Source organism: Protopterus annectens, chromosome 1.part2 (genome assembly GCF_019279795.1).
Source record: "Protopterus annectens isolate FY-2018-M chromosome 1.part2, PAN1.0, whole genome shotgun sequence".
In the NCBI taxonomy this organism is placed as follows: Eukaryota; Metazoa; Chordata; order Ceratodontiformes; family Protopteridae; genus Protopterus; species Protopterus annectens.
The window spans coordinates 465,372,865-465,397,668 of record NC_056727.1 but is presented as its reverse complement, the minus strand read 5'-3'; the positions used below and the strand labels follow the sequence as shown (position 1 = coordinate 465,397,668).

Sequence of the window (24,804 nt, the reverse complement as noted above, 5' to 3'; positions counted from 1 at the left end):
CATCAGTGTACCTATGTTCAGGGATGCATATAGCTGGAATGCAAAGGTTAACACAAGACAATCCTGGGAGAAACACACTATAATACCTTAGACAGTACTACTCTAGGTTGAGATCTTAGTGCAGAACAAATATCATATTGCATTATATCTTCTAGTACATCTCCACATCTACACTTCAGTGTAACAGTTATTTATTGGCCACCCTTCAGTCACTTCATGGTGTTATACCCATGTTCACTTCACAAAACCTGTAATATTTGACAGTCCAGAATACACACAGCAATTGGCAGAACACAGATTTGTTGAGAATGAGATGATTGGTATACAGCTGAAAATCTTTATTGTTCCACACTTTAAATAATGCAGGCATTGGAAGACATCTGTTATTACACAACCTATGCAGTACTACCTTTATTTCTTCACAATTCTGACTGCATTTGTACTGTATTTCCTGTAGATTAGGAATGCAGTTAATTTATTCCCTTCACATTTTCAATGCCACTGTACTTTATTACCAGAACATGTACTATTAATACAATATACACATTATTCCCAGACATTATTAATGCTGTACTAACATTCTTTCCATAACAGTAGGGTGTGTCATGCTTTCATCTATATTGAACTGTACCTGGCAATACTCACTTATATCAGTCAAGCTGTATGTACACATTCCTTGCAGTACACTTACAACAGACTATACTTACTAGCAGTTATTATTGCAAGATATATCTGTAATCACCACACTCTCAGCACATCCTGGCCAGGTGCCCTGCATGGGCCTCCAGATTGTGAGCCCTCTTCTTTGCAGCTGTGGGGGGAAAACACACCATTATGCATACCTGCCTATCAGATAGTCATACTAGAATTTGGTAAATCAATGCTCCTATACTTACAAGCTTCTGGGGAATTGCAGTCCCGAACATCGTGGATCCAATGGCTCAAGAGCTTCCCCTACCTTTGCTTCAAGTCATCATAATGATGAGGCACCTGCTCACCAGTGTTAGGGATGTCAGTTGCAGTGGTGAGGTCATGTGCCAGCCAGTCCCAGGCCTCTGACTTGTATCCAGAGACCTGTTACTTGCCCTGCAGCAGACGGTCACCATGTTCTTTGACAAGGAGCCCAATCATGACCCTGGACTCCAAAATGCCTCAGCACTGCCCCGGAAGCAAGCACCCTCTCCAGCTCAAGCCATAGCTCCTGCAGTGTTCAAATGTCAACAGGTTCTTGCTGTATTCCCACCTGTTCAGCTTAAATAAGGCTGTTTTCCAGCCCTTTGTCACCACTGGACCATTTTTAAAAATGCTAAGCTTCGCTTAGCAGTATGCAAACCTGCTAAGGACTGCTTAACCTTGGATTGCTTAGCAGGGCCCAAACCAGCTAAATGTAGCTGCACATTACTAAGTACTGCTAAAACAGGTCCTGTTTAATCATTGCTTGGCTTGGCAATGCTTAGCAGAGCTTAGTATGGGCAAACCAGAGTTTTTCAAAAATAAAAAAAACAATTATTGAAAGCAATTATTCATTAATGACACTTTATTATGTGTATCTATTTTACTTTATATCTCCTAAACATATGCATTTCACTACATTATCTTGGAGTGTAACTTTGATGTATTGGACACTTGTATGTAACTGCAGCTTTTATCCTCGGGTCTCCACTGAATATGGGTTTCTGGTCCAGCTCGACTAACCCGGTTGACAAATGTCAATGTATACATAAAAAAATAAAAAGTTTAAAACATTTCGCTATCGCATGTAAAAAGCTGAATGGCCTGCTTTAGAACCGTCTACCTACTGCACACAAAGCTGTCACTCTAACCATTCAGCTACTGAGGATATGGTAATTAGAGCTGTACAGTTCTATATAGCTCTCAGTTATGATTAAGCACTGCTGAGCACCTCACCACCCAAACCTGCTTAGCTATGCTTAAACATTACCTTTTCTAACTAATATAATGCATCAGGTTTCTACTTTTAGATGTGTGGCATGTGTCTATTGCTAAGTGCTGCACCATGCAATCACACAAAAAAAATATTTAAATGCATTTTACTTTATTATTTAAGTGACATCCAGCACTTTAACAGTGTAGTGGGTGTGTTACTCATCTGCGGACACTGTAACACACCCCCTACACTGATTTTGTAACTGTGTTACATGGCTGTCTCTCAGTAGCATGCCTTCATTAATATGCAAGGCGTGCTGCTGAGGGGGAGCTGCAGACATGGCCACAATACACTCCATGTTGGATTTACACTATTCCTACACAGACTTTAAATCTGGGGGAATATCCTTAAATATCCTTAAACAACCATTTGCAACTGGAAATTATCTGTTTTGACACAGGTTGTGCCTTCTTATTACCTCTACAAAAATGAACAATTGATCTGAAGATCTGAAAGATTTAGTTATGTCAAGATAGTACCCAAGTTATCTATGGATATCCATGTATGGAGTATCCTTTCTACTTCATTTTAGGTTCAGGAAAGAAAATGGGCAGATGGACAGCTTGGGTTAAAGAACACTTGGATACAACTTTTGACATGAAAGAAGGATTTGTTCTCAAATAAACCCAGTCCCTATGGAAAAATGAGATAGGGCTGATGCACCATAAGAGCTTGCAGCTCATATTGCTCTGACCTCTGCAAGAAGGGTATCAGTTAAACTGTTTTCTATGTTAAGAACCTCAAGTTAACCAAATTAGCTGGTTCAAATGGAGCAAGTGTTAGTTTCTCTAACACAAAATTAAGATTCCAAGGAGGGACCAATGTTTTACTTGGAGACCTCTTATGCAATACCCCTTTCAAGAACCATTTGACATGAAACGGCATTGAAAAGGGGAAACCAATGGACAGAGATGCTGAAATGGCTGATAAATGAACCCCGACAGAGGAATAATAAAGGCCACTGTACAGTAACTCACACAAATATTGTGAAACCAGAGAACAGCTAGCCTCTAATGGGTGCTGGTTATGCCACTGGCACCAAGTAGAAAACCTTTTCCATTTATTAATATACGATTTTCTATTAGCAGGCTTTCTTGCCTCCATTAGTACCTGCTGCACATCGTCAGTAAACAGGTACCTATCATCCAAGCAGTCAGTTGAAGATGAATGATGTTGCAGTGTATCAAACACCCCTCTTCTTGTGCGAGTATATCCAGTCTGTGAGGAAGCTTGGGGTAATTGCCCCTGGCCATTTCCAAAAGAAGGGAGAACCATGGTTGACAAAGCCAGAAGGGAGTTACCACAATGATCTTGGGGGATTACTACTGCATCTTCAAAAGTACCCTGGATATTAGTGGAAAGGCTGGAAAAGCATACAGGAACATTCCTGTCCACAGAAAAGAAAAGTCATCTATCTTCTAGGCATTCTTGCATGAAGTCATTGAACAGAATCATACCAGTTGATTGTTCAGAGAGAAGGCAGAGAGATCTACTTGAGGAACTCCTTACATATGAATCAAATCTTGGAAAACAAACTGATCTAGTTTCCATTTGTGATGGTTTTCATGGTCCTGTTTAGTTTGTCTGCCACACAATTTTGCTCAGACAAAATTGTAGGATACCAGTAGAGAGAGATGGTGCTGTGAATCTATATCCCAAGCTAACATGGCTAGTCCGAAGGGGGGTACAACCTGGTTTCCCCTTGCTTGTTGATGTACCTCATGACAGTGGTATTATCTGTAACACCAATTCAGAGATTTGAGTGCCTTGATTAGGGCAAGCAGCTCCTTGATGTTCATGTGCCTGCATCTGTCCTTAGTGTCCCACACCCCCCTGCACTTTTATCCCTCATGACATTGCTCCGCAAACAAAGTACAAGGCATTAGTGGTGTGTTACTGCTTTAAAGCAAGAAGGGAGAAGGGGAGATATGGTTGTCTCCACCAAAACATTTTTTACTGACAAATCTCAGCACTTGGATTTGAAAAGATAAAATATGTTGATGCTTGGTCCAAAGAGATTTCAGATACCATTGTATCTTTCTCGTGTTGAGTATTGCTAGGAATATCATGAGAATTATAGATGCCAAGAGACCCAAAATCCTGAGCTATTCCCTCATGGTGACCAAAGTCTGAGTGGAAAACCTTAGAAATAGATCTAGATAAAGATCTACTTTTCCTGTGGAAGAAAAGCTGTTTAAATTGAGGTGTCTAGTTGACATCCAAAGAACATAATCCTTTGTGAAGGAGTCAAGAAACACTTGCAAATGTTCTCTTGGACTTCCAAATTGTGCAACACATCTCTCACTCAAGAGAAATTCCTGACACACTGAATAAGACTCTGCAAAGATAAGCATGTCATCTAAATATGGAAAATGTGGATACCATGTAGCCTGCAATAAGCTATAACTGGAGCGAGACACTTTGTGAACACTGTCAGTGCAGTGGATAGTTCAAAGAGTATGGAAGAGAACTGATAATGTGATGCAGACACACAAAACCTCAAGAAACATCTGAAGTCTGGATGAATAGGAATCTTTTATATCTAGTGTTACCAGGAAACTTGAAAGTGGAAGAAGAGGTAACAGGTTGTGAAGTGACATCATTTTGAAATTGGGCACCATCACAAACAGGTTTAGGAAAGAAATATTCAGACCTGATCTTCAGGCATTGTCTTTCTTTGGCACTAGAAACATCTCTGAAGTAAAGCTCTCAAAACCTAGGAAGGAAGAACTGGTTCTATGACTTCTTGGAACAGCATATATGAACAGGTGGAAACAAAAGAGTCTGATCTGGAGGATGAGAAATGTTCCTCTGGGAAGGAGGAATTTCCTCCAACTGCCATCTGAAACCTTGATGAATGATTTTCCAACCCCATTTGTCTGAAACAATCTGTTGACAAAGAGAAAAATAGAGATCCAGACTTTCTGGAAGAAATTAAATGGTGCCAGGGTGGGAGGTAGTCACAAGGTCCCTTAAACAGAGATTTAGACTTGTTGGACTGTCCTTGGTTTTGGGAGGTTTGAGATTTTTTTTGAGCCTTCTGTCATTTCTTCTTAAATGTCTGTTTAACTGGATTTTGTTGAGACTGTTTATTGTGGGGTTTTTTTGCCAAAATTGGATGAGGAAGTACAACATTCCTGGGATGATTTAGAGGAGGAGGGCTGAAAAATCTTAGAGATTACCTAGATCATTGTCCACTTCATTACACTTTTTGATCATCTCTGCAGCAGAAGGGCCAAACACTAAATATCTATCCAAGGAGAAGTTAAAATCTCATTTTTATCATCTTTGAGGTTCTGAGAATGCAGCCATGCAAACTCTTTAAAACAGTACCAGTGGTTGTAGCCCTGGAAGAAGTATCAACAGAGTATACACATACTACAAACAATGAGTCGTTACCTGTGCAATAGGAGAAACTAAGTTATTTATAGCAGATTTTTCCTCACAAGACGAAATTGCAGAAAAAAAATTCCTCATACTTTTACAACTAGTCAGAACAAACTTTAACATGCGAGTCTGACAGTTCAAAATTCTGAATAACAAAGTTGCAGACGTATACGCTTTCCCCCCATACCTATCAATAAATTTCACAGCCTTATCAGAAAGAGTAGTCTTGGAATTAACTAAATGTTTAGCAGCAGTGGTTTCAACTAATGCTGTTGCTGCTGAGTCAGGTTTGGGGATAGTGTATAAAATTTTAAAAGACTGAAGAACTTTAAAATTCCTATCTGCTTTTTTGGGGGAGCTGGCTAACTATTAAGAAAAATGCAAGCAGTAAAACACACATCCTCTAAAACAGATAGAACAGGAGGAATGTTTGTGGGTTCTAGAAAATCCTTCTGTAACAGCTCAGTATTTTCTGATAAACTGAGAAACCTCAGTGTTCTCCTATTGAAAACATTGGCATAGTCTAGCAATAGTCTCAGAGAAAGAGAAACCCCACAGGGAGAATCAGACACTGAGCTCCCATCTGAGTCTGAATCAGAAATCTGAGGAAAAGAATCCTGTAACTGTCCATGCATTCTGTACAGATTCAGTATCTTGAATCTCTTCAGGAAAACAGGAATCCCTCTTTCTTTTACAAGAAACTACTTTAGAAGAAAAATCAGTAGCCTGAATTAAACCCTGAGCCAGACCCAATAAACTATTCCTATCCAAAGAAATTTGAAGAGGAGTAGATATATGCTTGGTTTTCTGTTTCTTTTGACCAGAAAAATGGGTCCAACCATGTTACTACTGGTAGCAGCTGCTTCCCCAGGGATAGGCATAGCATTCTGACAGCTCAGAAACTTACCTTGTTTCCTCTGCCAGGGCTGAGTAGCTCTCCCTTGCCCACTGAAGGGACTGCAATAGAGGATGTGACTAACCCTGGGTCAATTGTAGCTGTAGGTTCTACAACAAATGGATCTGGGGAGAAAGATGAGTGGTCTGAGGTCAACAAATTGCCATAGCAGAGTCACACATCTATGGCTGAGGTGGCTAAGGCTGTTTACTTAACTTTTTCTATTTGTGGCTGGAAGAAGGACCAACCATGGAACTGTAGTCTGTTCCATGGTCAAGCCAATAAAAGTGCCTCTTTTCAGGGGAAGATAAGCATCAATTGCCAGTGAACACTACCAGACCACAAAAATTACTTTTTTGACTGACAAACACAGTAAAAAGCACTTTAAAACACAATGCTAGCCACAAAAAAAAAGAAAAAAGAAACACAATTTATCCACAGAAAAATGTTTTCAGCTACTTTACACTACTTTTAAATGGAGAGAAAAAAAACAAGTGTTCTGTTTCATACTATATTATAGTCTCAAGACAGTCCATTAAAACACAACTTTCCTGAAGAGGAAAGTAATAAAATCTCAACAAAATTAAGAAAATGGAAGTTTTTCCCCCCAAAGAGAACTTACCTGCTCAGCAAGATCATCAATCCTCGAAAGCCTCAGCAGAGCATTTGGAAGCATGTGAGGTGTCCTGAAGCTTTGGAAGCTGGTTGGCTGTTATATCCTTGGCAGGATATAACCCATATAGCTACCCATATAGCCAAGGCTACTGCAGCAGTGATCAATATGATGAACATCAACTGTTAAATATTTTCCTTGGCCTTAGCCTTTTCTGCCAATTCATTCAATGTCTTTTGAGGAAAAGAAGGGCCAATAAAAAGTAAGAGAGGATGCCAAGATGCCAAGATACTTACCACTAATATTTTCAGCTAAGGATTGGGTTTTGAGACATGAATCTTCACACACACACACACACACACACACACACACACACACACACACACACACACACACACACACACACACGCACGCACGCACACACTCACACACACACACGCGCGCACACACACACACACGCATGTACACACATGCACACACAAACACATACACACAGAGAAAACAGTGAAGCAGGTACTGAGAATATAATAACTACACATTATATGAATGTTCACCTTATTAGCTTACACATTATATGAACGTTCACCTTATTAGCTGCCTGTGCCATTTTAGTGACACTTTCTCTAAAGAAAACAAAAGCAGTACCTTGAATTGCCTTGTTTAAGATCACCCATACATTTCAGAACCTCATTCTTGTTGCATCTTATGGCCGTTGTAGTTGAAAGTCCTAATGTCCATTACAGCAGGTATATAAACCCTTTCTAAAACCTCTAATACTCTAATTTCAGTATCATTTAATAGGAAGGTCAAAACAGCTGTTTTCAGACCCCTTTGATCTGCTAGGTCAGTTAAAAAAGAGGATTTTTATATAGAAAATAAACACTGTAGAACCGAACTTTTCATATTTTTTTAAGGAGCAAATATTTGAGAATCAGGTTCTTCAGACAAATTAGTATGCACATTCTTAAAAAGAATGAATTGTAAGATATATGGAACATTTTTGATGTGTGTCAAGTCTCAGCATTTGTGCACAAGTCACTTTGGGTGATGATGGCTACTTGGTATAACCCATTTAAAGTGGTCTTTCATTAAGTTTATAAAGTCTCCAAAACAAATTCCTTCTGGGCAAGAGTCAGACAACATGGAATACACCTCTACAAAGTCAACTTTCAGTCCAAATGATGAAAAGTCATTTGGTTTCACAACATCAAGTTCTTCTCATCTTCTTTAGAACATCAGGAGGAAGGGGTGAACATTTGAATCCCTTCTTCTCTTTTTTAGCTAATGAAGTCCCACAATTTGATGCTTTTTCAAGTCACTGTAGATTATGTCTCCTTCTGTAACAAAGTATTATTGTACAATTCCAGATTTACTAGTACCACGCAAATGAATATCAGATGTTCACCACCAGTGGAGATCAGTCAGTACAGACATGGGCAGCTGATCAGCCAAAGTCCAGCTCACTGGTATTTCTACCACAATAGCTGGAGTATCACTCATCTATGGAGCAAAAAACCATAGGAAGTCTCAGGGGCAATAATCAAAACAGGTTCAAATGCCACTCAAATAGTAGATGCCTCATTATCAATGTCTGGGATGGAATATTCTTTTTGTTTAGTTTAGAAAAATTTAGCATCAAGCACTATTTATAATTACCATAACAAAACCGGGAATAACCTCTTTCACTGCTGCTTCCTCCACCTGAACACCTGTCAGGGCAGTTATCCATTAGGGAGAGCAGAAGATAAAAAGCAAGACTTCCTTCTGAAGAATGAGTAAGCAAGTCCTAAACACAGCAGCTGAAGGAAGAATGAGCTGTTTCATATGGTAAAGCAGGCCTGAGACCCTCAGTCAGAGAAAGTACAGTTGTGTAAAATCTTACCATAATGGTAAAGATGTTTCTCTTCACTGTTGCAGTATTCATTACAATAGGGATCATCTGCCAAGGGGCAGTCTGATATCTGGCCAGCATGCCAAAGCCTTTAGGTTGCTTTAAGGTACGCTGTGCATCACATGTATGCTCCTCAGAAATGAGAGCCCCAGCAGGAATGCCAGTCTAAGGAGAAGAGAGGTAATCAACACATCCAGAAGTGAAATGGACCAGGGAGTGGAGGGAGTGAGTGAATACTGCAACAGTGAAGAGAAGGACATCTACCATTATGGTAAGATTTACACAACTGTACTATGTCCTTCCATTTCACTGTGGCAGTTTTCATTACAATAGGGAGAGTGCCAATGCTTGGGAAGAAGACCGGGAGGAGGAAGGACCAGCAGAGCTCCCTAGGAAGCCATGAAGGATGGTCCTAGTAGAATTAGCTCTAGCTGTGGAAATTCCATCCAACTTGTAGTGCTTGGTAAATGTATACACAGAAGCCCAGATACCTGCCTCTAGAATAGAGTTAGTATCCAAACCCTTGAACAAAGCACCAGAATAAGCCAAAGCTCTAGTAGAATGAGCCTTAACAGAAGAAGGAAGGCTCTTACCATGAAAGGAATAACAAAAGGAAGTGACTTTAAAAATCCAAGAAAAAACAGTTTGCTTGGACCCAGCCAATACTAAGGATGAAAAGAAACAAAGAGCTGATCAGATTTATGAAAAGTCTTAGTCTTATCCAAATAAAATCTGAGTTGTCTATGGCCATCCAGCATGTGCAGCACTGTCTCTGATTGCAGAGAAGAAAAAAAAGTGGGCAAATTAATTTAATGATTAAGGGACAACTCATTCACCACCTTGGACATAAAAGAAGGATTAGTACACAAGGACACCCTGTTCTTATGAAACACCAAAAAAGGAGGACAAGCCATAAGGGCTTAAAGCTCAGACACCCATCTGGCAGAAGTAAGGGCTAATAAAAGTACAGTTTTCCAAGGGCAATGTTGCATGGAAGCTGAAGCTGCAGGCTCAAAAGGAGCCTGAGTGAATTTTTCCAAAACAAAATTAAGGTCCAAGGGGGGAGGAGCAGGCTTCCTGGGAGACCTAATATGAAGGATGCCTTTAAGGAATTGTTTAGTTTCAAATCTAGAAGATAAAGGTGAAGATAAAGGCAGACAAGCAGTTATAGCTAAGTGGGCCTTAACAGAAGAATAAACCAATCTAGCAATGAGAAATTCACACAAATAAGACAGAACCAAAGGAACATCCACAGAAAGTGGATCTAGGTTACAAGAAAGACGCCAAATAGAAAACCTCTTCCATCTGGATGAGTAGGATTCTATAGTAGTGGGATTCCTAGCCTTCTGCAGGATCCTAAGCACGTCTTCAGAAAAAAGGTGTCTATGTGGAATCAAAATCCTATCACCCACAGTGTTAGTTGAAGGAGTGGACAGGTGGGGATGGATGACATTCCTTGTCTTGTGTGAGTAGGTCCATCCTGTGAGGTAACTTGTGATGACTGCCCTTATCTAAATGCAGAAGAGGGAACCAATGCTGTTTCCGCCAAAAGCGAGTCACCAACAAGATTTTGGGAGCATATGTTGAATTTTGAACAGGACTTTTGGAATGAGGGGAAGGGGAGGGAAAGCATAAAGAAACATCCCCTTCCATGAAAAAGATAGGGTGTCCACCTTCCAAACCAGTGGACCTGGGACTCTAGCACAACAAAAAGAGGAAGTTGTATATTCAGAGGAAAGGCAAAAAGATCTATTTGAGGAGTACCCCCCACTGGTGGACAATGTCCAGAAGCACATCCCTGTGAAACATTCATTCACAGGATTGAGTTAAGGACCTGCTCAGAGTGTCTGCCACAATATTTTGACAAAAGAGAATGTAAACTGCCTGAAGAGTCACTTGATACTGGATAGCAAGTTCCACACCAGAAGTGCCTACCCGCAAAGAATATAAGATCTTGCCCCCCCTCCCCCCCGGTTTGTTTACATACCACATCACAGTGGTACTGTCTACAAACACCTTGAAAGGTGCTGAGGAGAAGAGAGGAGAGGATGAAAAGCCTGAAGAGCCAGCAGAAGGGCTCCCATCTCTTTGACATTGATGTGCTATTTCTGTTTAACAGGAGACAAAACACCCTGCACTTTTAGGAAGCCAAACGCTGCTCCCCATTCCACGGCTAAAGTATTTGTGAACAGCTCCTAAGATGGAAGATGGTGATGAAAAAGGAGCACTGGATTTATAAACAACTGCTGAATCCACCACTGGTAGTTCCTTCTTGAGACAAGGCAGAAGAGGAATTACGAATTTGAGGGGATGCGCATGTTGAAGCCAAACCGACTTCAGAAACCACTGAAACTTTCTCATGTGAAGTTTGGCCAGAGGGAGCACTGGAATGGTGGAGACCATGAACCCCAGAGCTCTCAGAAATTCCCTGGCTGTTATAAAGGCCAGAGAAAGAAGATTGATAAAAGGAAATGAGTGTTAAGGCCTTGGGAGGAGGCAGGGATGCCAGCATAGGCACAGTCTAGATCCTGCACCCCAGAAAAACATGGTCCTGAGAAGGAGTCAGAAAAGACTTTGTGAAATGTATTGTGAAGCCCAGGGCTTTCCAGAAGGAAAATGGCAAAGTGAAGATTCTGCAACAAGATCTCTGGAGCGAATGTCTGAAACAGGAGGTCGTCCAAGTAAGGAAAGACTTGGATCCCTTGAATCCTGCAAAAAGCATCACAGGATGAGGCATTTGGTTTATGCCTTTGGGGCAGTAAAAAAGCCAAAGGACACAGCAGAGAACTGAAAATGCCGGGAAGCAACAGAGAAATGTAAAAACTTCCTGAAAATGGGATGAATAGGGATAGAGATGTAAGCATCCTTGAGATCAAGAGACACCAGATAAGCCTGAGGAAGCAAAAGAGGGAACAAAGTCTGAAGGGACAACATTCAAAAAAGAGGGCACCTTCAGAAAACTGTTTAAATGAGACAGGTCTAGAACTGGTCTCAAGGTACCTTCTTTCTTGGTCACTAGAAACATCCTGGAGTAAAAACCCCTCTTCCTTTAGTACACCGGTACCTCCTGAATAGTAACCATAAGGAAGGCACAGATGATGAAATTATGCCCCAAAACTTAAGAACTTTAATAAAGGATAAGCGCTTTCATTAAGTAAAATACAAAACTTCTTCAGATCAGCTAAAAACTTCCCATAATCCCAATTTATCTAAGACAAAGTAGTCACATGACCCCTTCCAAATGGAATTCTTAAGGAGGTACAAAAAAAACATAACTAACATGCTACAAAGTTATCTTGAAGGACAAATTCACATGCATATAAAATATCTACAAATATATATGTACATATAGAAAAATGTATACATATAAATGTATAAAATTTCACGTTATAGTTGACTAAATAATAAATAAGTTGTATATAAAATTCATATATATAAAAATAAAAATAGAAATGACCCACATTCTATAAATATAAAATGTATCTACAATGTGCCTTTAATTTTAAAACACAGCCTAGAGGCCAATTCATTTAGTCCAGGAAAACCAACAGCACCCAGACGTAAAATCCAATATAGTTCCTTCTTTTCCAATACCAACTGCCATGGACCCCCCTCCCCCCATTTGGCATTACTTGATCAATAACTGTGAATTTAAAATGATGTCCAGGGGATTCAGGTATATGTCTGCAAAGTGCATTGGTGTTTTTTTTAACTTTAATGTCATAAATATGTTCATAAATATAAATACGACACTTAAGTTTACATTCTGTTTTTCCTATGTAAAAAGCTCAACATAAATTACATAGAGCCCCATACACTACACCCACACTGTTACAGTTATATCTACCCCTTATTTTGAACATATATCCATTAATGTCAGATAGTTCCCCTGTATTAATATACATACAATAGGAACAACATCCACACTTGGACATTTGTGGGGTTGTCAGAAACCTTTTTCCTACCTGATTTTTCCACCAAAATTTTCAAGTTTAGCCCTCTTGCTCAGACAATAGTTGGTTTTTCCCACTTACTTTTGATCTAATACTCCCATCCTCAGTTAATACATGCCAGTTTTTACGTACTTTGTGGTGGCCAACGTAGTAATAAAAGACAGTCTAAAACACATGTTGTCTACTATTATTGCTATTTACATCTACTCCCATTCCAGTTGTATTATTACTGGATCGTAGTATTTCGATACCACCAAAAATGGGAAGACAGAAATTAGATCTTCTTTTAGCCACCACTTCCCCTCTGATCTCAACCACAAAATACATGGGATATCCCCTTTTAATAAACATTTGTTCCAACCCAGTGCATTCCAAGATAAAATCATCAAAATTGGACACCATTCTTGCGGCCCTCACAAATTGTCCCTTGATGACTGCTTTTTATTGGGCTATAGGGTGTAAACTATCAAAATGTAAAAAAGAATTTTTATGTAAATTGTAGAAACATATTTACAATTCACCCTATCCTTCATCAAAAAAAACATCAAGATAAGAGATGTGTTCAACCCCAACTGTATAGGAAAATTACAAAAAATCTGTAGTGTTGCTCATATATTCAAGTAGGGTAGAAATAGAATCCAAATCTCCAGACAGAACATAAACTTAAGTGTCATATTTATGAACATATTTATGACATTAAAGTTAAAAAAAACACCAATGCACTTAACAGACATACTTGAATCCCCTGGACATCATTTTAAATTCACAGTTATTGATCAAGTAGTGCCAAAAGAATTGTCATTACTAAACTTTGGAAACATGAAACAGTTTTTTTCTCTAAAAATACTGTTTGGATCATGAATATATATATATATATATATATATATATATATACGTTCTTTTGATTAGATAATTTCATGTTTTTTTTGCTATTTGGTCTTGTGTACAACTTCTTCCCAAGGTGGGGTTGAAAACAACTACCACATTTAAAAGACTGTGAACGAGAACTTAATTTGCCTGAAACTGCATACTACCTCTCTCCTTCTACACCCATCCACAGTCTTCCAACACAGATAACTCAATCACCATGTCACCAACACCACACTCCCACAACCATATCATCCCATTACTCTTGCTTTCCCTATTCATCTGTCTTTACTTTTTCTCCTTCATTACTACTTATCACCATCCACTTAACACTATGCACTGTATCAAATCCCCCATCCTACCATACACCACAAACCATCCCTTCATACCTGCAAACGCATAACCAATTATCCTTTACCCTTTAATTTTTCAACTCATCTCTCCTATCCATTACACCTCACAATCCAAAAAATACCCCAGCCTCAAACACCACTTCCTAACTGCATTCTACCTTAAAACCATTACTAGCATTGCAGCCCAACTACTACTAGGAGGTGATATCCATCCCAACCCTGGCCCAACATACAACAACCATACCACACCCAACCCCAACCTCCCATTTAAGAATAAACCCACTGATTTATTCATTCTTAACTTAAACATTCGCAGCATCATAAATAAAATAGAACAGTTAATTGTAATTATCTCTGTATACAACCCAGACAGTATAGTGATTACAGAAATGTGGCTTAAACCCCACATTAAAGATAACTCTATAACTCCACCTGGCTTCAACATATTAAGAGTTGATAGACCTCACAGAAAAGGTGGTGGCATTGCACTTCTTTACAAATCCAATTTAAAAGTCCAGCTCCTTCAAAAAGAAACGCCAGCTTTCAACACTGCCGAGACCCTATTCACCAAAATCCTACTAAACCAACACAAACAACTACACCTACTCAGCATTTATATACTACCAGGAGACAACCTTAACACACTAGAATCTATACTCCACTGGGCTTCCCACTCCCTGTCCCAAGAAACTTTACTCCTAGGTGATATCAACATAGACTGGAACACTATACATTCACCCATAGCCACCAACCACATAAACCTATATAATTTCATACAACTCATACACTCACCCACAAGAATTAACAAAGCCACCAAACAAGAATCCACCTTACACTGGATCCTGATTAACCAGCCCAATACTGCCCACCTAGTCTGAAATACTATCTGACTCCTTCAGTGACCATAACCCAACCTTTCTCCTTCGGCACAAAATTAAATCTACTAACACCCCCGCTCTCTTACAAATCTGTTCCCAAAAACACTTCTCCCCAGAACAATTCTCAGATGCCCTAAAATCCTGTGACTGGGCTCCCATAATAACCCTTCCCCTGGATAATGCAGTAGAATACTTTAATGCCAAATTCCTAGAGATTTTAAACCAACTAGCCCCACTAAAAACTATAAGATTGTGAAGTAACCCTGCCCCCTGGTTAAACAAAGCCACAAAAATCTTACTCAAGACTAGAGGCAAAGCTTGGATAACTTGGCAAAAATAGAAAACTCCCTTAATAAGGCAAAGCTTTGCTGAGCTCAGAAATAAAGCAAAAAAGCAGGTTAGGTTGGACAAGAAACACTACTATATTTCCCTACAAAGTAAACATAACAACAACCCACAGAAATTCTGGGCTGCAGTGAACAACATCCTCCAGCCTGGTAAAGCCACCACACCATCCCAGGATATCACAGGTACTGATCCACACATAGCTTCTAGTTTTAATAACTACTTTACCTCTTCAACATTGAACCTGGTAAGTGCTATATCACCCATGACCCAACATCAACCCTTAAACTACCAGACTAACTCCACCTACTTCACTTTTAACCAGTTCCAACTACAACCGTTCAAAATCTCTTAGCTAAACTCAAACTTACCACCCTAGCTGCCGACAGTCTCCCAGCTCAATATCTCCAAATTGCATCCAAGGCCATCGCCTACCCCGTCTCCCTACTCTTTAACAGATCTATCTCCTTGCATTCCATTCCTTCATTATGGAAAACCACATATATCATCCCACTCCACAAGGGAGGTCCATCTACTGACCTCTCCAACTACTGTCCCATTGCTATCCTACCACCCCTCTCAAAAATTCTAGAAAAATGTATCCACCACCAAATCCTTACCCATCTGTTAACTAACAACCTTCTAACTAAAACCCAACATGGATTCAGACCTTCCCATAGCACCAACACTGCTCTAATTAACTTCTCCAAATACCATAAACTCTCATAGGAACCAAGGGAAGCTGGTCTCTGCCACCTTCTTAGACCTATCCAAGGCATTTGATACAGTTTCCCATAGCAAACTCCTCACATGCCTAGTAGAAGTCAACCTCGATGACTCCACCCTAAAATGGTTTAACAGTTACCTAAACAACTGGTCACAATCTGTCAAATGGGGCAACTCCCTATCCCCCCCCACTCCCTGTTACATGCGGTGTCCCACAAAGTTCAATCCTTGGTCCCCTTCTCTTCAACATATTTACATATAATCTCCAGCTACCACTAAAGCCAACATTGTCCAGTATGCGGATGACACTACTCTAATCTGCTCAGCACCAAACATCCAATTACTACAAAGTAAAGCCCAGGAATCCTTCACTGAGGTAGAGAACTGGCTAAACAACTACCAACTAATATTAAACCCCCCCCAAAAAACGCAGCTAATACTATTCCTCCCAATCAATCACTCATCTGCCACCTTTGCCATCATATCAGCCAATGGCACCCTCATCACCCCAGTAACTGAGGCCAAACTCTGAGGCATCACTACTGATCAACAACTTAAATGCAACAAGCATGTACCCCAAACTATCTCTAAAGTCCATAAAAATCTTGGTTGCCTATATCGTTGCATACTATTCCTAACCCCCGAAACTAGAACAATAGCCAGAATTCATCTCTTATCAACACTACTATACGCCTCTCCAGTCCTCACCAACATTAACAAAACTAACCTGAACAAACTCTCCACATGCTACAATAAAATAGCTAGGTTCGCTGCCAATAATAGATCACGTTCCCACCACTGCCAATCCCTAATTAAACTACACTGGTTAGAATTTCCAAACCTCCTACGCTACCACCAACTGATCATAGCCCATCAAATTCTTTTTCATCCAGGGAAAAGCCCTGCCCTAGCTGACATACTAAAGTTTCACAACCCCAAAAGGGAACTATGTTCATGTAACAAAAACCTGATTGAAATCAACCCATGATGTTGCTAAAGTATGGCACACACTCCCACCTGAACTCAGGCTACAAAGTCACACAAGCACCTTCAAGGGCCTTCTTAATTCACACCTCTATGCTAACCCTCTTTGTAACTGCAAAGACCCCCCTTGAAGACCCACTACTCCATATAAGTGACCCATTGTATGCCTCCATTGCATACACTATATTCTCACCTGATATACTCACCTAATATGTATTTTCTTTTTGTTGTAAATATTGCAAATAGGGGTTCTACTCCTGAGTATCTCATTGTTTCAGTAACTTATTGTTTTACAAAATTGTTCTTGTACTTCTTTGTTTCTCTTGCCTTGTATATCAGTTTTTTATTGTTATCTAAACCATGTATGTACTTTGTTAACTTCCTTGGAGCTTTTCTCCCCAGGACTCCACTGAAAACAGGCACTTTGTGTCCAGTTGGATTTATCCTGGTAAAATAATGTTAAAATAAATAAATAAATAAATAAATGAGGGGGGGGGGGGGGAGTCCATGGCAGTTGGTATTGGAAAAGAAGGAACTATATTGGATTTTACGTCTGGATGCTGTTGGTTTTCCTAGACTAAATGAATTGTCCGCTATAGGCTGCGTTTTAAAATTAAAAGCACAGTGTAGATAAATTTTATATTTATAGAATTTGGGTCATTTCTATTTTTATTTTTATATATATAACTTTTATATGCAACTTATGTATTATTTAATCAATTATAACGTGGAATTTTATACATTTATATGTATACATTTTTCTAGATGTACATATATATTCGTAGATATTTTATATGCACGTGAATTTGTCCTTCACAATAACTTTGTAACATGTTAGTTGTTATGTTTTTTACTACCTTTTTAAGAATTCAATTTGGAAGAGGTCATGTGATTACTTTGTCTTAAATAAATTGGGATTATGGGAAGTTTGTAGTTGATATGAAGAAGTTTTGTATTTTACTTAATTAAAGTGCTTATCCTTTATAAAAGTTCTTAAGTTTTGGAGCATAATTTCACCATCTGTGCCTTCCTTGTGGTTACCTAGTTGGTGTTTCCTTGGTTTACCTCCTGAATAGTACCCTGAGTCACAAGATCTTGAAGCAGCCCTGGAAACAAAAGAGCTATTCCTGAGGGGGCTGAGAAATTCCCATAAAATGGGGAAGAGATTTCCAGACCATGAAAAACCTCTGGCAGATAAGGGAAAGAATCCAAGAAACCTGAGTAATCTTTAGCCAAACAGTAAGAGTGAGAGAGAGAGAGAGAGAGAGACAGACAGACAGACAGAGAGAGAGGGGCAAAGAGAAAGAGGATAGTGGCTGTGAAGAATAGGATAGCCAGACAGCACCTGGTTTATCACGAAAAGGAGACTTCTGAGGCACAGATGTCCGAGTAGCCTTCACAGGAGGAACCAACTTGTCACCCTTTTTACCCTAAGAAGGAGGGTGAGATTGCCTGTTTAAAAAGGCTGGCTTATTGTGGTAGTTTCTCTGAAATTTAGGCACAGGAGCGACAAACACAAGTTTAAGTTCCTGAAAAACCTTGCCTTTATCCTGAAGGGACTTAAATCAGCAGCAGCTTTGTCAAACAAGTGTTTATTATCTAGAGGGGAATCCATTAACTTAGCCTTAATATCATCAGGCAAAGGTTGAAACTGAAGCCAAGAATACCTCCTCATCACTGACAGGGAAGTAAATAGTGTGGGAAGAAATAGGGAATTGTTATGGCTAGGCTTGCATAGGCCCTAGGGCCGATAGCCTAGTACTAACCTATGAACCTATGAACCCAAAAGTTGTAGCTCTAGAAGCATCATCTGCTGCACCATAACTACACTTGATGGAATGGCAAGCCATCTTGGAGGAAAAGGGAAGGGCAGAAGTTTTACCTTCAGAGTCTGGAAGATCAGAAATCACCTGAGAGGCCTGGGATAGCAGAGCCAACAAGTACCTGGACATATGGGTCTGATAATTAACAGTTCTAAAAAATAAGGTAGCAGAGGTATAGACCTTCTTGCCCAGACTTTCCATAGCTCTGCTATCTTTATCAGAAGGCAGCAACTTAGGAGAAGGATGCAAATGAGAAAGTTTATTAGAAGCTACTGACACCACCAAGGGGTCAGCAGAAGGGCATGTGTACAAGAACGTACAGTCTCTCAAGCACCCTATACACCCTATCAGGTTTCTTGGGGGCAGGGGGTTGAAAATCTGGAGCCTTAGAAGCATTAGAAAAGGCATCCAACAAAGTAGCCAAAACAGGAGGGACAGAAGAAGGTCTGGGAGAATCCATCTGCAGTAGCTCACAATACCTTTTTTGTATCTCAGAAACTTGAGCACAATCCCATTTAAAGAACTCCATCATCCTAGAGATAGTGTCCCCAAAAGAAATCTCTTCAAAGAGAGTATAAGGACTGGTAGATTCCTCTTCCTCTGATCCATAGTCCAAAAAAGAGGGAATCTGAGAGGAGCAAGCAAGGGATGCCTCATCTGAATCTGGTTCTTACTCAGAGGAATCATGTTATGTGGGTCCCTTAAGGGGGTAGAGGATCATTGGGGTACTGGAACAGAAACTCCATGAGGAGGTTTTAAAGCCATCAAAGCACTAAGCAACCCCTGAGTGAGGGACTGACATTCACTCTGTGGATCCTTAGGAGCTGAAGAAATGTTTAGTCTTCTGCTTTTTCTTTAAGGGGACATCTGTCATAAAAAGTTTGGAACACTCTGACCCCAAATGGCATTCAATAATTGTAGTAGGAACGTCTTCACTGACTAAAATTTGGGGATCACCCCTAGGCCTCTTGGAAATAATCAGACTCAGTTCCCCCCTGAACATACAAAGCAGACATCTGCAATGCTTCCTTGGATTTGCCTAAAGTTGGATCCTCACCAGCCTCCAACCCCGTCACGGCAGAAGAATCCAACACTGAAGCCGGGTAAACCTCTGAGCTATCACTGGTCTCAGGACGGATGTCTGTCAGAGGCTGAATAGCAGAAGATTCCGGACTAACTTTCTTGGACTTCTTCCCGGATGGCTGCCCTTCAGAGTGGGAAGTTCCCTCCATCATGTCTTTAGCAAGAAGCTTAAGACATTGATTCCCAAGATAAAGCCCCACAGAAGAAAGCCTACTATATAGGGGTTTTAGGAACAAAGGCCTGACAGACAGAACAGGATGTATGGTCATGCGAAGCACCAAGGCAAAACAGGCACCATTCATGACGGTCTTTATGGGCAATCTGTCTCCCACACTGGCATTTACCCTTTTTGGGTGACATGAAACCCCACAGGAAACAATATAGCAAAAGAAAGATAAGATAACAAAAACCCCAAGGGTGCAATTATCTGTAACAGCTTGGTGAACCAGCAATGGAACAGGCATTTAGACCAACAATCAAAAGAAGGCGTTTGGGCTGGCGGCAAAGAAGTTCTAAGGATGGTACATCCGGCCATCACCTTTATGCCCTAAACTATGCAAGGAGCATATGTGTCACATATGGCATATCTTAAAGCAACCGGCTTTTCAGTATACTGATCGGACGTCGGGCCTACCTTGGCAAGGGATCCCTATTGTAATGAATACTGCAACAGTGAAATCGAAGGACATCTGTCCCTACACACCATCCAATGTAAGCTTTATCAATTTCTTTTTTTAATTCATGAAAGGAGTATTTCCAGTATTTATTTTGCTTACCACATATTTCTTCAGACAGATATTATCTTTAGTTACATTCTAATAGAATGAAAAGGAATGGGTGATAAAGGTACTAATCTTTATGCCCCAAATTCCTCACTCCCCTAACTAAAGCATTGTTCTTTAATTTAGAACATTATTCATGATTACAAATAGAAACCAGAAATGACAGTTTAAGATGATTTATTCTGGAGGAATTTGGCAACTAAAACAAAATGTATTGGTATTCTTCTCTTGGGGCATTTTTTGAATCTATATACAGCTATATAATAATAATAATAATAATACCCATTTGTTAACCTGTTAGGCCCACTGGACACACAGTCAATTTCAAGGAGTGACCCAGGAACAATGTCTGGTTACTGACTTGCTCAAGGTCACACAGTAGGCAAATGAAGGCTGAGGGAATCAGACCCTGTACCACAGGAACTACAGCTCACAGCCTCAACCTCCTGTGGCAACTGCCAGATATAATACAAATGCCACTACAAAATAAGGATGAAGTAAACTTATCCTTACCATGACCACAGATTAAAGTCTATGAAGAGACCGATAAACTTACCAGCAAAGCAGTTACTTTCATTTCCAGTAGCTAAAAAGAACAAGGTGCATAGAACAGTCTTTCTTGTACTCACACTCTCTCTGAAGGTCACTGCACAAGAATGCACCCACCAACACAGGTCAGGGGACTGACATTTGACTCCAGCTAATACCCATTCATACAATGAATTCCTGTAGTAATGATCTCTGTGCTGACTATAGTAGGTACCTATTCTAAGACACTTTTGAAAATGTCATTTATTTGCTTAAAGGAGCAGACAAGTGAAATGAGACTAATGAACACTAACAATATATCTTTTACCTCTTCTGGACTCAGATTTTTTTTTCCCTGCTGGCACCCCTTAGTTCTTGTTTTGAATCGCTTAGCTGGCAGAGGTTCAACCAATCAGAAGGTTATGCAGTCTGGCACATCCATGGTGTGCATAACTGATACACTGTTGTAAGTACCAGTAGTCATATAGCTCTTATAAGCTAGCTTCATCAAGTTGGCAAATAAAAATTGAAACTGATGCATCACAGAAAATGCTCCTGCTGTTGTGACTATGCAGTGCTGCTGCACTCAGAAAATTTGATAAAATCTGTAACAAAGCAGCACTTGATGAAACTGCCTTTGAGGAATACCGTTATAAAGTGAGTAACTTTGAATTTCTTTTGTGATTATAGTAACATATTGGGCTATGCTTGAAAAAAATGAGTTCAGTCATTAGAGAATGTGGTTGAGTAACAAAAAACAGAGAAGGAGTAAGATGACAAATGATTAATTCCCACAGCAAACACATCTCCTGCCATTGGCAGGCTGCTGATGATCTGCAGAGTGTTATATTTAGTTTCCCCAAAAAAATTCCAAATATATTTTCTTACCTGATTAATTCTTTAATACTTCTAACAGCTACATCTGTTATGGCCACAAAAAGATGCATGAAGAGTGTATTCAGTGGCTACAAAAAATCACAGTGAAACAAATACCATCCAATAAGTTAAGGCAATGGAAGTAGCATAATTTAGTTAATTATATTATTTCCAGACTTTGATGCAAAGAATGTTGCATAAAACAGGTTTCTATACATTTTATTAACACACCACAGACTTTTGAAGATGACATATCACATTTTAGCAGTATTATAAAAACATCTCAATTTTACTCCTAGATCATGACATGCAGAAGTGCCAGAGATTTTTGATTTTCGTTTTTGAAAAGACCATAAGAACAAATTATGTACAGCCATATTAAATCTACTGTATTACTTGGTTTTAGTCAATAAATATTGAAGCACAAATAGATAATTTATACACACATATAAATAATTTGAATTTTAAGTTTGTGAGGAAAGACTTTCTCTGGTGGGTCCTATGGCTGAGTTCATTCCCTCCACCCATCAGCATTCTTATCATTTTTCAACATTGAGGGATGGAGCGGCACCTATAACAATGCATACTATAAACACAAACTTCATCCTTGTCCAGTAGTTCTCCCCTAACAAGCATCCTCCTGCATAGCAAGAAGAGTACAGTTGGTTAAGTAAACTTACCGTAACAGTAGATGTTCAAATGATCACTGCTGCAGTAGCAATAGTTATATGGATTATATCCTGCCAAGGATATAATACATGGCCAGCTTCCCAAGCTTCAGGGCACTTTCCTCATGCCCAAACTGTCAGATAGCTCAAGCTGAGCTGACCAAAAGACACGTTTGGGTGCAAAACCCTTCATTGCTTTCTTGCCAACAAAGACAGAGAGGCTCAGCCCTGAAAGGACAAAGCAGTGATCATTCAAACATCTACTGTTATGGTAAGTTAACTTACAGAGCTGTACTATGTTCATCATATTGATCAATGCTGCAGTAACCTTAGCTATATGGGTAAATTACCCTAGCTGATTACATTTGGGAATTTGGTAGGACTAGAGTTCAGGAGCCACTGGAGAATGATCCTAGCAAAGCTTGATCTGGACCTACAGAAGGACACAAGCTTATATTGCTTCGTAAAAGTATGTACAGAAGACCAAGCAGCAGCTTCTAGATTACGTCTAGAATACAGCTCTTCAAAAAGCCATACATGAAGCCATGGTCCTAGTAAAATGGGCCTTGACCCTGCCTGGAATAGTTTAGTTATGGTGAATACGGCAAAAGGTAATAACCTTGGACAATTATTTGGAAACAGTCTGTTTGTCACACAGATTGTCCCTTCTTCTGACCTTCACAAAAAATGAATTGATCCAAAGATCTGAAAGATTTAATTCTGTCAAGATAGTACCCGAGTTGTCTGTGGACATCCAAGGAACGGACTATCCTTTCTACCTTATTTTTAGGTTCAGGAAATAAAAAATGGGAGATGGACAGTTTTTCTTAAATTAAACTCAGATACCACCCTGTCTCTATGGAAAATGAGATAGTGTTGACTCACCATGAGCTTGCAACTCAGGTACTGTTCTTGCAGAAGTAACAGCAATCAGTAAAAATGTTTTTCATGTTTAGAGTTTCAAGTCAGCCCGGTTAACTTCTTCAAATAGAGCAAGTGCTAACTTTCTTAACACTAAATTAAGATCCCAAAGAGGGACACCCAGTTTTCTTGGAGGCCTCTTATTCAAAACTACTTTTAAAAACATTTTGACATGAGGCTGCACTGAAAGAGGAGGATCCATGGACAGACATGCTGAAAAGCTCACCAGACTCTGCTACACTTTGCTGTGAAGGAAAGGTTAGTTTGCTTTTTATTTGTTGTATTTTGTATTACTTTATTGTCTTTTTATATTTTGAATACTGTGATTTGTTTTCTTTACCTTGTGTTTTACTTGTATTCTGCTTTTAACTGCATGTTAAAAGCTTAAAAGAGACAACAGCTCTGTCTCTTGTGAGTCAGGTAGAACTTAGACCTTATCAATTAAGGACTCATACATAAGATAGAAGAGGTCACTTAAGGATAATCATTTGTGAACTGAGGGGGTGGAGCTAGGAACTATACCTTCTATTTAAGGGGTAAAATTAAAACATTTCAGAGCTTTACTGGAAAAGCTCACCACTGTCTTTCTAGTTGCCTGCCTCTTATGTTAATATGACCATATATCTCATTTCCTCTCTGCTTTCACTGGCTTGTGTGAGTAAGCACAAAATTATCATTTTGTGAAATCACTCCGCTTCAACTATTTAAATTTATTGGCCATCCTACACTATTCCATAGTACCAGAATACAAAAGTGACTACCCTCTTTCAATCTTTCTTGCTGTTTTAAAAATAGCGACTCTCCACTAAAACTTAACTTTTAGACAGGTAAAACTTAAGTTACCTACTTTCACATCTAACTTATCTAGTGCACACTGCAGTGTTTAGGATAAACCATTTTTTTTTCATCTTACCTTTAAGCATCCCTGTGACTAGCACTTTCTCTAATAGCTGCTGGAAAGCACTAGGAAGCCTTAAAATGATACAAGCAGTCAACTCTCCTTGTTAATAAGGAGAAATTAATCGTAGGCACTAAACAGCCTATAATTGCAAAGTACCTTGCTAAGGCAAGGGAAAACAGCTCCTGTACTTTACAAAAAAAAGCACCATACCAGGCATGTCCAAGGGTCAGCTTCCGGTGATTTCTCCTGTCCACCTGGTGGATCTGGGCATACTGGGGCAATGCAGCAATTGCCTCATGTACACAGACAATCCTTTCCTCCTACCAACCAACATTACAACCTGTGAGAGATGCACTTACATAGCAAAACTGGAAGCAAAGCT

The 24,804-nt window shown here is 39.6% G+C and overlaps 1 protein-coding gene across 1 annotated transcript in view; it reads right to left on the bottom strand.

The window, feature by feature from the left end:
• CFAP61 (cilia and flagella associated protein 61) overlaps window positions 1–24,804 on the bottom strand; it is a 4,145,169-nt gene that overhangs the window by 3,789,881 nt on the left and 330,484 nt on the right. The window contains exon 4 of the mRNA XM_044057082.1: window positions 21,945–22,021. Coding sequence (XP_043913017.1) covers window positions 21,945–22,021 — 77 coding nt within the window. The remainder of the gene's footprint in view (window positions 1–21,944; window positions 22,022–24,804) is intronic.